General features: G+C 33.8%; 1 protein-coding gene across 1 annotated transcript in view; it reads right to left on the bottom strand.

Annotated features, from left to right (window-relative positions):
- The window catches only part of LOC128559285 (neuropeptide receptor npr-1-like), a 148,828-nt gene extending 135,187 nt beyond the window's left edge, over positions 1–13,641 (bottom strand). The window contains 4 exon segments of the mRNA XM_053550567.1: positions 12,989–13,128; positions 13,130–13,279; positions 13,281–13,392; positions 13,395–13,641. Coding sequence (XP_053406542.1) covers positions 12,989–13,128; positions 13,130–13,279; positions 13,281–13,392; positions 13,395–13,641 — 649 coding nt within the window.
- Positions 13,642–14,946: the final 1,305 nt, after the last annotated feature.

The following is a 14,946-nucleotide window of genomic DNA, read 5'->3' as shown; positions in this document are numbered from 1 at the left end:
ATGGCATGATTTGATGCAGTCAAACATGTATAACAGTACATGACCATTTTTTAAAAAGAATGTGTTGGTGTGATAAGAAGTTTGAAAACCTGGTTTTCGTGGCATTTTCATGTTTCTTGTCTTTCGTTTATTATTATTTATTTTTATAGTTTACAACTTACCCTTCAAATCCGTTGTCCTTCGGTATCACCTCGCCATGTATGTATATGTCTGTTTCATATTTCAGTGCTTTTAATATTTGTTTTTGTTTACATGTGCTTAGTCAATATGCAAATGTGTACTTTCACATTTTCCCCGGGACATCCGTGGCCGAGAGGTTAAGGTCGTTGACTTGAAATCACTTGCCCCTCACTGCTGTGGGTTCGAGTCTCGGTTGGGGCGTTGAATTCTTCACGTGAGGAACCCATCCAGCTGGTTAACGGAAGGTCGGTGGTTCTATCCGGGTGCCCGCTCGTGATAAAATAATGCACGGAGTGGCACCTGGGGTCTTCCTCCACCATCAGAGCTGGAAATTCGCCAATTGACATATAATTGTGTCGGCGCGACGTTAAACCCAACAAAAATAATCAACACTTACACCTTTTTATATCAGTTGCTGCATTCTTTAAGTGTGTGTAGTTTTTTTCTGTATTTATAAACTTAAACAGCAAATAAATTCCTTTACCTCTCATGTAGTTCAATTGTCATATTCATATACTTTCTAATGTATACTTCTGTTTGTTTGCTTTCTCAATACACGTATAACATTCAAATAAGTGTAAAATTTCATCAAAGTACTACCATAATTTAGATTCAACTAGAAGATTTCAACTATTGTTTCGCATGGCATAACATGTCAGACCACAGACTTTGTCGCAATAACAGAGTTGCGATAACTTTTAAGCAGATTTATTATTTAAACTGTCAAATTAAAGATACACTATACTTTTATATTCACTATATCTCAAATTGACATGCTTCAGTTTTGTTAAATTCATTTTTCATTCCATTTATGTCTATTCCATTTTCCTTTCCAAATGGTTTTGTATTATGGACTGTGCGAACTACATTTTGGTATGTGCTACCATTTTCTTCATTTGTACTACTGCGTGTAATCAGCTTCAAAGTAAAAGGGAGAAAACCATGTTGTTATATAGCCAGCTCTTCTATAAATGGTGCCACTCCTTACCAAATGCCCGTTTAGGCAGTGTGATCTTGGTTTATATTATTTAATACGCCGTCAATACCAATTACAATTAACACAGTCGATAGACAAAAATGCTGTTCAACGACATTATGACCCTAAGTGAAACCTGTGTGGGCGGTCCGTAAGATGATTATGACTAATTGTGTCCTAGTTGAGACCTTTGAAATGATACTTTTTCCTTATAATTTTTCCAAGATGTTAATAATTACCGTCTCATAAATTCAACGGGAATTAAACATTACTTCGGTATAATTATTATCTTGCTGATAACGAGTTTTTTTAAGTGCAAAGCTCACAATATCAAAGAATTAGGAAGTTGTACCAAATGCTAAGACAGCTATATTTCCCTTGATTTTCCGGCCCTACCAATAAATCATTTTAAGATACGTCTTGCCTTTTTATTAGTAGCATCTGATGAAACAATTTTAAACCTTAAATGATATGTACATCATGTACATGTACACAAAGGAAGGGAGTTGACTAATCATATTGTCACTGAGTTTTCGTTTTCTGTAAAATTGTAAAACAAATTGTAATACTCTACGAATACGCCAGACATATTAATGTAAACTGAAGAGAATAGATAAAGCTAGGTGATATTCCATTTCCTTGACAAACTGCGTTCATATGTTTCATATTACGTGTATTGAAACTGTAAACTCAGTAAAAATTCAGTATAGTTGGAAATAGAAATAACCCATGGTATACCAATCACATATTTGCAATAATATTTCTAGCTGAACAAAGGAAATATGTAATCTTTGAAATTGCGTTAAATACCTGCGCTGGTATTCATAAAGCTCCTAAGGGAAAAATTTCCCTAAGGGACAAACTAAGGGAAAAGTTCCAAAGTATTTTGTGGACAATCATCGAGATAGTTGGAATGTATTATAACAATATTGTCACATTAAGTCTTGCATAGTAATGAAGATTATCAATAAATCTTACAAAGTCTACACTTTCCTTCTGTACTATGATGCTTAGGAAATTTTACATTTTCCTAGGTTTTCTCCTTAGGAGCTTTATGACTACGGGCCCTGTTCACGTAGAACATCAAAGAAACTGTACCTTGTTAGATAAACTCAAGAAGGTATTGACAGTGAACTATGTAGGCAATATTTACTTAGAACTCATTTAACATGAACGTACACAGTTATCTACATACTGTCACAATACTTATTATAATACAATGAAAAACAAGATTAGGGTTGGATATATTTATGTTTGCATATGACTATTGTGTAAACATGAAAACAAAAAGAAGCATGCGCCTTATTCTGGATAGATAGCGATTATTTCATACCATTGGATTGTGAATTGTAGATTAAGATTATCTCTAGACAGAAAGTCTTTTTCTGTATTATTCAAACTTATAATGTGATCTTTTTGTTTCTGAGGTTGCATTGGAAGCATAGTGACAATTGTAATACTTACCGCTAGCTACACAGACATATAATTGTTTTAAAGTATTCCGTACACGGGAATAGTACTGTCAAGGAAAACAGACGACAAAGATATCTTTTAAGACTTTAACCCAGTGTCTACTACTGGATAGGCTTTTTTGATACAATCATGCATTCGTTGCGCAAAACAAAGAACTATGACTAACCTTAATCAAAATAAGTTAATAGGAAAGTGAACATTAGTTAATGTGTAATAATCATTCAAAGGTCATCGGAATCTAGGTTACGAGCATAGGCATGCTATTAAATCTAGCCTGCAAAAAAAATGTCGACTGTGTTAGTTGTTATGAATGAAAATATTGGTAAGCGCCATTCCTTTCTTCTGGCAACCAGTCCTTTTGTCTGTTAATATAATTTAGTTGTTTTATGTGAAGTGAAAGCTTTTGACTAAACTGTTAAATCAAATCCTCCTGGATTATTGCCCGTTTGAAATATACATTTTGTTACTTTTCAATTGACAGGAGTTGTTGTTTAGAACGGACATAAAGTCATTCAGCATGCAATTAGTATAACAGTGGATTGTTCCATTGCCAAGCATTCTCCACACACTAGATCAAACATTTCAACTTAATTCATTCATTTCATAACAGCAATTGCTTTGTAACATGAATTGCTTATCAACATTTCAATTTGCCGTTGGAAACACGGACATATAAATCTCACACTTTGATACTATATTTCATTCTGAAATATTCAAGAGATATTGTATTATATAATTTCATTCTGAGCTGTGTGTCATGACAATCGGAATATCTGTGAAATGCTCAAGACATCTTAAGGTAATGTATTCATTTCCTTACCTTAATCGTTACGTAAACATTTACACAATTAAAACATGCAATTCGATACACTAGATTTGTATACTGAACATGCTATGGCCGTGTCAGGAACAGAACTTTTGTATGTATATATTTATAAAAAAAATCAATATAATTAAATATGATATAAAAGAAAGAGTCATGATACATAGGCGGGCTCATAGAGCGAGACAAGAACAGGTCAGATAAGAGAACGAGCCATGTACATGCGGATTTGAAGATTCAGTTTCTTGGAGGTTATAACATTGACTTTGTTTTGTTTTTTGTTGTTGTTTTTTGCATTTTGAACGTACGTTATGTGATGCTTGCAGTTTTCCTTCTATTTTCTACAAGGAAATTACCACTGCTTGGTCAAATGTCGAATACTCAGTCGTTCGACATTAAATATATTATTTGTTGATTACGACAAACTCCAGTACATTTGTCAAAATATTTCGTACAATTGAGGTTAAAATGAAACACTTAATTAAAACGTTTCGCACGCTATGAAAATAGCATTTTATTGCTTAATTTCAGAATTCCTACAGAAGACACTAAGAAGGATATACTTCCAGAAATAGCCACAACTGCCAGAATGTTAGCCTTAAAATTAAGCTTTGAAACGTAAACATTTTTAAGAGCAAAGTGATGTCATGGTAGAAATTTCATATCATTACACATATACATGTACATTGTATTGATCAAACTTTATTACAAAGTTATATTTCATAACATGTTAAAGATGGTTTGATGAGTTAAACAATACATGGATATATATCAAATTGCAGTTCAGACATTTGGAGATATACAACACATTTGTAATATACCAGAGACAGCAAAGTAATATAATCAAAACATGAATATGCCTGCTAACGACCCATATATCAAGCAAAATAAAATTAAACCATTTCAGCCTTTGACAGCAACTTTCAATATTTTATACGTCATTGTGTTTTTACTAGTATCGGTGGAAACTCGTTAGTTATATATGTGGTCTTGCGAAGTTAGACTCTCAACATTATTCGCTTAAATTTTTCATTCATTATCTTAAGAGTTTTGCAAATTACAATCTATCCTTATACGAAACGATCGTTTAGCTAGTCATGACAAGCCCTAGGAAATCTCACTTTTACGTTTACATTTTCTTTTGTTTCATATCAAACTGCATCTAAATGTTTCCATTTGTATATTTGCACAATCATAATTTTGAAGCAAAATACGTTACACAAAATGTACTCTATTCTACTGCCACATTTTACAGCGTTCAGCAAACTTACATTTAGTTTACACAAATTCATTTTACAATCTGTTGTAATATGTACTTCAATCTGTTTCCTGGCGGAGGCTTAGGGCCAATTGGATGGGTAGAGTAACAAAATCCCTTGAATCCCCTGATTGCATTTTGGCAATAAACAAGATTGTAAAATACTTGTCCTAGTATATCACTACAGTATCCCTAACATGTATGAGCTGGATAGCCGATCTGTTCATATGATCCCTTGTTGGACTCCGTGACGGATGGGGGCTGCGAGTGATGAATTGTAATTATCTAACTATGACAAACCAAAATAAAAAACGACTGCATTACATACGGAAACAGACTCTGACGACACGAAGGTGAGAACACTTTTCACCGACCTTTCACAATTAATATGGCATATCCGCGATTCCTGCTGATTCAGTCTATTATCTAAGATCATTTTAAAATGACAAGTATCTCTCCTTTTGTGATTGAATAAAAAAAACTCGAGAGTATAGCTGGAACACCTAAATCTGTGAAGAAATTAAGGACAGGGATCTATTCGTTGAAGTTGAAAAGGCAGCATATGCACAGAATTTACTGCCAATAACAGCCTTTTTCGGTCATCCATGTAAGCGCATTACACACCCTATTATGAATTCCTCAAGAGGGGTCATTCGTTGTCCTGATCTTGCTAGGGTATCAGGGACGGAAATTGTGCAAGGCTTTGCTGAACAACATGTTACTGCTGCTAGACGTGTTAAAATAAAACGATATGGTAAAGAAAATATTAAAAATACTATCATACTTACTTTTGACATTCAATTTCTTTCTTGTTTTGTAAGACTATGGTATCTCCAGACAAAGGTCACCCAATATATACCAAATCCTCTTCAATGTTACAATTGTTTCAAATTTGGACACAACGAATCGAACTGCAAAGGAGAGTACACTTGTCAGTAATGCAAACAAAATGGTCACTCGCATGAACCCAACAGGTGCAATCGTCCAATGTGCTGTGTGATTTGCGGCGAGGAACATTCGGCCAGGTCTCGAGATTGCAAGACATGGAAGATCGAAAAGGAGGTCCTTCATGTCAAGTTCACACAGGCCATTTGTTTCCCAGAAGCCAGACGAATTGCCAAGGCAAGATTACACTACCAACACTCACATCACTTACTCATCAATAACACTCAAACTGATACAGTGATTATTAAAACAAATGTAAACTCCAACTTTGGCAGCCAATAAACAACCAACAAATGTTCCAAAATACATTCCAATCGAATCTCCACCCGATGTGCAAAACATACCAAATTACAAGTCTCAGTCACAACGTTTATGCAATTCAGCTAGCAGTTCAGCTAGCAATTCAACTGGCAGTTCAAATGATGACACATCAGCACCAAAGTGAAAAAAAACGCCTACTACAGTAGACAAAAAAGGAACTTAACACCGGTAGTCTGGGGAAGGGATCTAATGATTCTATTAACCGCTACAACCGGTTGGAACATCTCGCAATAGATGTAGATATGGAGGAGGAGGAGGATGGACGTTCATCTAAACCTCCAACAATACCCACTAAACCTTCGACGGAGAAAATGATTATTAAGATCCCTTCTCCTGAGAAGACTGATTAATGTGGTGACTACCATATTTCCAGATAAACATTTTTATGTCGAGTAAAATATTCCATTGGAACTGTCGTGGACTTGAATCTAATTATAATAAAATTCTCCTTCTTCTGTCAAAATATAATCCGTCTTTGATATGTGAAAACTTTTTGAAAGAAAGTGACAACACATCTTTTTAAAATTATTCAATGTATAACTTTATAAATAAAAGTTCAGAACTGACTTCTGGTGGATCATCAATTTTAATAAATAATGAATGTCTGCATAGAGAAAATGTTTTGGATACTATTACTCAGTCAGTTGCATTACATGTTTTATATACCTCCAAACTATAAACTTAATCTTGAAGACCTTGACCAACTACCGCAGCCTTATATTGTGTTGGTAGATTTCAATGGTCATCGTGAATTTTGAGGCTGTTCTGACAGCAATACTACAGGTCAAATTATTGACACCTTTATTTAGAGAAATTCTCTCTGCTTATTAAATTTTAAATCCAAAACATTCCTTTATTCTGCAACAGGACACTACTCTTCTCTCGATTTATCAATTTACCAACCAAGCCTTTTTCTTGAAATTAAATGGAGGGTGCTTGATGACTTACATGAAAATGACCATTTTCCGATTATCTTATCAAGTATCTTTCAGCAAATATCAGATCATCCCTCCTATTTTGAAAATAATGAAGCTTCTTGGCAAAAAATATCAGTCTTTATGTAAAAATGATTAGAATTTGGAGAGTTTCACAATTTTGTATGATCCAGTTGATCGATTTTCAGTTATTATCTCTGATATTGCCGACAAGTCCATTCCAAAATCTTCAGGAAGTGGTAAACTTAGAAGCGAACCATGGTATAATGATAATTGTAAAACCGCTGTTCGAAACGTAAAGTGGCCATTAAAAATTAATTATACGGCCTACAAAAATCAATCTATAATCAGTTAAGTTTCGAAGAGCGAAAGCTCGGAGAGCCATAAAACAGGCAAAGAAAGAGTCCTGGCATTCATACGTTTCTAAACTAAATTTTAGGTCTTCGGTTAAAAACGTCTGGGATATGATTCGTAAAATAAATGGAAAAGCAAAATCTTCCAACGTTTCTCATCTTACAAAATCAGATCAGTCTATTGCATCTTCCAAAGAGGACATTCCCAATAATCTTGGTGTAAATTTTTCAAAAAAAATCTTCATCAACCTATTATGATAAACGTTTTTAAAAACAATAAATCAACTAAAGAAAGCAAACCTTTAAATTTTGATTCAAATAGTGATGAACATTATAATAAAGCTTTTTCGCTCACAGAATTACTTGACTATCTTGACCAATGTCATGATACTGAAGCTGGTCCAGATCAAATCCATTATCAACTTTTCAAACACCTACCACAAGAATCATTAGAGTTTCTCCTTGAAATTTACAATATTACATGGAAAACTGGTATTTTTCCAGATTCCTGGAGAAAAGCTATAATTATTCACATACCGATAACACCAACCCCAGTACTTCTAGACCGATTCCCTTTACTAATTGTTTATGTAAAACTCTTGAACGTATGATTAATTCTAGACTAGTTTGGTATCTTGTATCGCAACGCCTAATTACGAACTTTCAAAGCGGTTTTCGCAAGCAACGTAGCACAACTGATCATCTTGTTCGACTGGAAAATTTTATTCGTGATGCATTTGTCAAAAAAGAGCATTTTGTGTCTGTCTTTTTCGATTTAGGAAATGCTTATGATACGACATGAAAATATGGTATTATGAATGACGACTTAGGTTTAAAAGGTCGTCTTTCAACATTTATATCACAATTTTTATCTGACCGCAGGTTTATAGTACGTGTTGGTTCTATCCTTTCTGGTTCTTTTGAGCAAAAACAGGGCGTTTCGCATGGTTCTGTTTGATCTGTTATACTTTAAGCATCAACATTAATAATATTGTGAAATGAATGTTACCTGGGACAGACTGTTCATTATATGTTGATGATTTTTTATTATGATACCATTCGAAAAGTATGCGTGCAATTGAACGCCAATTACAGCAGTGTTCAAACTTGGGCCATGAAAAATGGTTTCAAATTTTCCAAAATCGAAAACTCAGTGTGTCCACTTTTGTCAAATACGAAAACAATACTTCGACCTTGAGCTTTTCCTAAATGGTACAAAAATACCCGTTGTTGACGAAGCAAAATTCTTCGTGTTATCTTTGATAAAAGAAAACTTTCTTTTATACAACCTATCAAATACCTGAAAGCCAAATGTTTGAAATCAATGAGTCTGTTAGGTAATTTCAAATACTGATTTGAGAGCCGATCGCAAGGTTTTGTTAAGACCTTTTAGGCTTTGATAAGATCCAAGCTAGATTACGGTTGTGTTGTTTATGATTCAGCAAGAAAATCTTGTTTACAAATGTTAGATAATCAAGGTCTTCCTGTTGCTCTCGGTGCATTTAGAACATCGCCTGTTGAAAGCTTTTATGTTGAAGCAAACACACCCTCTCTTTACACATGCCGAGAAAAACTCTCATTGCAATATACTTTGAAGGTGACTGCAAACAAACAAAATCTTGCTCATAAAATTATTTTTAAACCAAAGAACTTCGATTCATATGAGAAAACAAATCAAACCGTTTCGATTTTGCATATTAATATCTCTTAATACTGACTGAAATCGATGAAATAAATGAAAATTCAATTCTGGATACACCACCATGGACTATTACTTCCCCTACAGTTCGTTTTGATATGACAACTGCCTTTAAAAGGTACATGTATTAAACACATCCTGAAATATTCAAGTCTAAATATAACCAAGTGAGCCTACAAGGTTTATTTCCCAATTTACACAGACGGTTTGGAAGATGATTTAAAGGTTGGCTGTGCTGCCGTCAGCCACCTTTATCAATCAAAATTACGTTTGCCAAATAACACAACAATGTTTTCAGCCGAGGCAAAAGTTATTGATCTAGCCCTAATCTTTTTGTCAAAATATAGTGAAGAAAGGTTTATTATCTTTTCCAACTCACTTTCTGTATTACCTTCTACTCACAGCCGAAATATAGAAAAACCTTTCATTCAAAATATTCTTCTCAGTGTCCATGCACTATCTTTTAAAATGTCTATCATATTTTGTTGGATTCCTTTTTTTTTGTTGGATTTAACGTCGCACCGACACATGATAGGTCATATGGCGACTTTTCAGCTTTAATGGTGGAGGAAGACCCCAGGTGCCCCTCCGTGCATTATTTTATCACGAGCGGGCACCTGGGTAGAACCACCGACCTTCCGTAAGCCAGCTGGATGGCTTCCTCACATGAAGAATTCAACGCCCCGAGTGAGGCTCGAACCCACATCGATGAGGGGCAAGTGATTTGAAGTCAGCGACCTTAACCACTCGACCACGGAGGCCCCTGTTGGATTCCTAGTCGGGTTGTTATTTATGGTGATGAGAATGCTGATACAGATCCCTTTAATCACCACAATCTAATTTGAAATTACCATATACTGATTTTATGTCAAATATAAAACAAATACATTTTAACTAAATGGCAATCGCCATGGAACAATACTTTGTTCAATAAACTTTGAACATGATATTAAACCTAATTTAGGTGAATGGCACCAAGGGAACAGATCTGTTCACGGGAGGAAGTTGTTCTTTCTTGTTGTCGAATAGGTCATGCCCGTTTGACTCACTCTTATCTTCTGGATAACAAGATCAACCTGAATGTATACTATGTCAGACACCGCTATTAAACATATTTTAATCGACTGTGTAGACTTTGCTCCACCGCGCAGTGCATACTTTGAAGTTCAGTCTTTGAAAGAGTTGTTTGAAAAGGCTTCGATCGGCAATATTTTATCTTTTTTAAAGCAGATAGGCAATTATTACAAAGTCTGAACATTATATATTTTTATTCACATCTTTTGCAATGTTGTTATGTTTGCAACTGATATTTTCAACACTTTATATGTATATACGTTTTTACTTAAATTATTTGGGATATGCTTTACAAATTACGTTTTCAATATAGCTTTTTCTCGGCGATATATGCCCTTTTTTGTGTCGATTTGCCATAAACTCTAACTCCCTCACTTAACAAAAACAACATAGAAAAAACGTATATTCAATATGGCTGCGTTGTTAAATGTTATTTTTCCTGTTTCACTTTTGTCTTGTATTGTTTTTTTTTTATTTATTTATTTTTAAGGTGAATATACGTCACACTGCAAAATGTTTAATAATGTCTAGATACTTTCATTATTCTGATAACACGTAGGAATAAAATCTAAAGCAAATAATGTTGAAAACAGACAAATCGTTCTTTCAAATATACTTGGGTATAACACCATCTTTCTGGTGACTTTTCAGGTTTAGATGTTGTTGCAATACAAAATGAAGAGAAATAGTGTGTTTGATAGGAATGCCATTCGGTCCGGCCATACCATAAGTTGATTCTCTGTAATAATTATCTGAGTCTGTAAAAGGTAGATGGATTCTTTTCTTATTCAGGAATGAATGGATCTAGAAAATGAAACCACTTCTACAGTAAAGAAATTTTGATATTATATGATAAACGGATGAGGCGCTTATGCTATCAAAAAAAAATTAACCAAGAGTGAACAGTAACAAAGTGAAAAAATCGAATCTGCCAATTATTGTAACTTCAGCATTTGCATTCGAGCTGAAGTAAAACGTGTCGAAAACGATTAGAATTTTTCATCCTTTTCAGTCTTGTATATGAATTCTTTTTATTAATAGCAATACTTTTTGAAGAGGCCTAGCCGGCATTATTGCAACATCGGGTTTTTGCATCATTTCAGGAATATTAGCAAACTTTCGTCTCAAGTTGTTCTACGTATGTCACTATGAAAGGAGATAATCATATGATTATTCTAGTAAACAATATTTGCTATTCAGAAAGTAGAACTAATGTGTAAATAGAAATACAGTATAACATTTTAGGCAAGTGCATGCACAAATAAAATGTGCTAACCTACTAATTTATTATAAAGTATTCTGCATTTACAAAGACGTCGATGGGAAATAAAACAGAAATGTTACTAAACGCATTTTAATAACATGAAATATTCGTCGTCAGAAAGCAAATGATGCAGATGTGATGAAATACTTGGCCCACGTTGGAAAATCCTGTTAATAAAAAACATGTTATTATGACCATTATGAAGTTTTTACATTGCAAAAAAAATACAAATGATAACAAGTAACACACTGAATTTCAAAAGAAAAGGTTTCATTTTACAGTTTGACAGACAAATATAAACTGTCGTATATTTAAGTTTGAAGCATTTTATTCTATAGTACCGCTTTCGAGCGGTTAGTAACAAAGTCATCACCGCGAACACCCTCACTCCACCACGTTCCAAAGTCGTAAGACAGTCTAAATAAATGATATCCTCTCCGGGTGAATCCCTTGCGCACGTATTGGTAACTAAAGTCACAATATTCTAATCATAAAAGTGTCTGCATAAAGAAAGTAAAATATCCATATACTCAATGCATTTGCAGAAAGCAGACCAACAAGAAAAACATTATAAACAGAGCTGAAGACAGTTTGGTCTCAGTGAACTTTAGGAACTGCCTATCATGGAGTCTTCCAAATATACCATCAGACGAAATTAAAGAGGAAATCGTTGCACACCAACATGCGGTATGTTCGAAAACATTGGTAATAACCTCATTTGATTTTTTTTAATATTTCGGAAAGTGATTCAGAACTTTATGAAGTTTGTATAAACATCCTCATAAATGTCAGGTTTTTATGAAAAGAAAATCTGGAAACTCAACTGGTCGGCCATCACGAAAATCTTGCACACCCAGTTTAATGGAGCATGTACATTGTTAACAATTGCCATGAAATATGAATTCAGGCAGTTATGTTTAGTAAAATATTTACACAGTTAATAATAGTGGCAGCCATGTTGAAGAAGTAGTTTTTTTTTATTTCGTTTACTGAAATTTTTTTCTACACGCTGGAGAATTTATGATACATTGAGAAACATACAACCCTAGATTCTCATCCCTCTTATCATTAATAGTATCAACAACTTGTGCAAAAAATGGCTTATCCGTCACTGAGATGGAGCAAATATGCCATTTCTTCTATTTACAAGTTTTCAGTCCTTTTAAGGATTATTTTACATGCAAACACACCTTAACATATTTTGATCAATACGAAAAGAACAAATAGCTTATCCTTAAACCTTTCCTTTTGGTTTTACAAAGAACGCGTCATTTTGCATCAAAACAGCAATAACATAGTCTGTTCTACAAAATAGTTATTGGATGAAATGTTGCTATGATTGCGGATCATTTGAAGCATTTTTATTTATCCCATTTTGGTAACTTTTTGAAATAAGATACATTGGTAAGAATAACTATATTCATTTGTTACCTACGACATAGACAATGGAGTACATGTTTAAATTCTTTTATGAATTTTTCGCATTTCCATGCATACAAGAATGGATTGTAAATTGCCGAACTCATGGCAATCACATGCGCTGTTAAAAATATAAGCGGATAATATGGATGGTTTGAAAATTTTGGGTGATATTCGTTAGCTAAGAAAACCAGGTTTAAAGGTAACCAGCATAATACAAATACAGTGACCACTGATATCATCAATTTATTTATTCGACGACTTTTACTTATTTCCATCTCAATATGTTCAGAGATGAGACTTTCGTTTACAATTGGTGACTTTGATCTTTTTTGTAATGCTAATGAAATGTTGAAATAGCAGTAAGTTATTATGCTGCAGGGCACTATATATTGCAAAAAAGACTTGTAGCACAAAAGACTGACGCGTGTCATCATTCGGCCATATTTCAACACAGATAGTTGTATTGTAGGTTTCTTCTATTTGACGGAAAATTCCAAGAGGAGACAAGTCTACGGATATCATCCAGATAGAACCGATCAACATCAGACACACTTTTTTTCATGCTTGGTTTGAGAGGATAGACGATTGCAAAATATCTGCCGACTGCTAGTGATGTACATGTAAGTATTGATACGTAAACCAGTACACACAACGTCATAGGCACAAGTCCATAAAATATTTCAAAGGAGTTACCGGAACAGGCAACAAGCAAATCAAAATATCTGACACAGCCAAATTAGTAATAAAAATGTTCATTATGGATTGCATTGCCTTATTTCGCAAGACAACATATATGACTAACGAGTTTCCACCGATTCCAGTGAAAAACACAATCGCGTATAAAATAATGAAAATTGCTGTCAAACACAGTGATTGTTTAAAAACATCTTGCTCTATATATGAGTCGTTCCCGGGCATATTAGTTTCCAATGTCATGCTTTGTTTAATTAATTATGCTGTATTCAGCATACTGTACACGTGTTATCTGTCCTCCAAAATTTTGAACTGTAGTTTAATATACTTCCATGTTTGATTTAACGTTCTTCAAACACAAACGATTTATTGTATGTTTGTAATGATATGATTTTCTTTGCTCTCACCTGGTTTTTCTATACCTAAAATATTTACGTTCCAAAACCTCTTGTAAAAAGTATATTGTATTAATGATGGCCCTTCCCAGAAATCTGTCCTTCAATATTTCTCCGTTAGGAATCCTAAAAATAAACAAAGTTTATTCATAGACATTATGAAAGAACACCACCCTTTATATGTTTTATATTATAACTCTTATTTTGATATTATGTATTATTGAATGGTTTAACTCTTCTGTAAAGTTCCATTCTGTACGAATATTTAATTTTAGTGCGGTCGGTATGGAATTTGTTATTTTCGCAAGCCGATAATTCTTCATTACATATCGATGCAACAATTATTAATCGCCGGTAGAAACCGGCGACTATATTTGATACGCTTTAGGATTCTGCAGCTGATAGGAGAAGTTATTAAAATGTGACAATGAAAATATGATATTGTAAATAAAAGAAAAATAATGCAGTTAATGAAAGGCTTACATTAAAGAAATTAAGAGCTGAAAATTGAGTAAGATTTTTATTATTTCAAAAGATAGCTTTTTAGGAAAATAGGAAAATGTAATAAGAACTTATCCCTATACTCCGTATCAATAGCCCTATCACGTGATCTGAAACAGGTAAACATTATCACTACACTGCAGAGAGAATGCCTTTACAATGGGTTTACAACCATGTCAGATTAATAACCAGTTAATCTAATTCTTATCACTTGCTAATAAATAAACAAATAGACTCTCAACCTATACAGTAGAGATGGTACCTACCCAAGAAAATCAAAGGGGGACAACGCTGAATTGACCAATAGACTGAAGCCAACATGAAACATTGATAGGTCCTTTTTCAAACAACTTATCAGGCATACAAAATATGACCTACATTTGTTTAAATCCCTTTGTTTTCAATATACAATATGCACGCTTTTCTCATGACTTACACTGACAGTTATTTTGTAAGTTGTAGTGAGGCCCTGATAGAAAGTTTAGTCATACATGAAGATGGTATGGAATAATGCATAAATTCCTTTGAAGAAAATTTACAACATTGAGAAACGTTATTAAGTTTTGATCTTTTAGCCAAAGTTATTTATTTATTGTTCTCAACGATGATGCATGGGTTTACACATCATTTATAT

Source organism: Mercenaria mercenaria, chromosome 9 (assembly GCF_021730395.1).
Source record: "Mercenaria mercenaria strain notata chromosome 9, MADL_Memer_1, whole genome shotgun sequence".
In the NCBI taxonomy this organism is placed as follows: Eukaryota; Metazoa; Mollusca; class Bivalvia; order Venerida; family Veneridae; genus Mercenaria; species Mercenaria mercenaria.
This window is presented reverse-complemented; position numbering and strand designations above follow the sequence as displayed.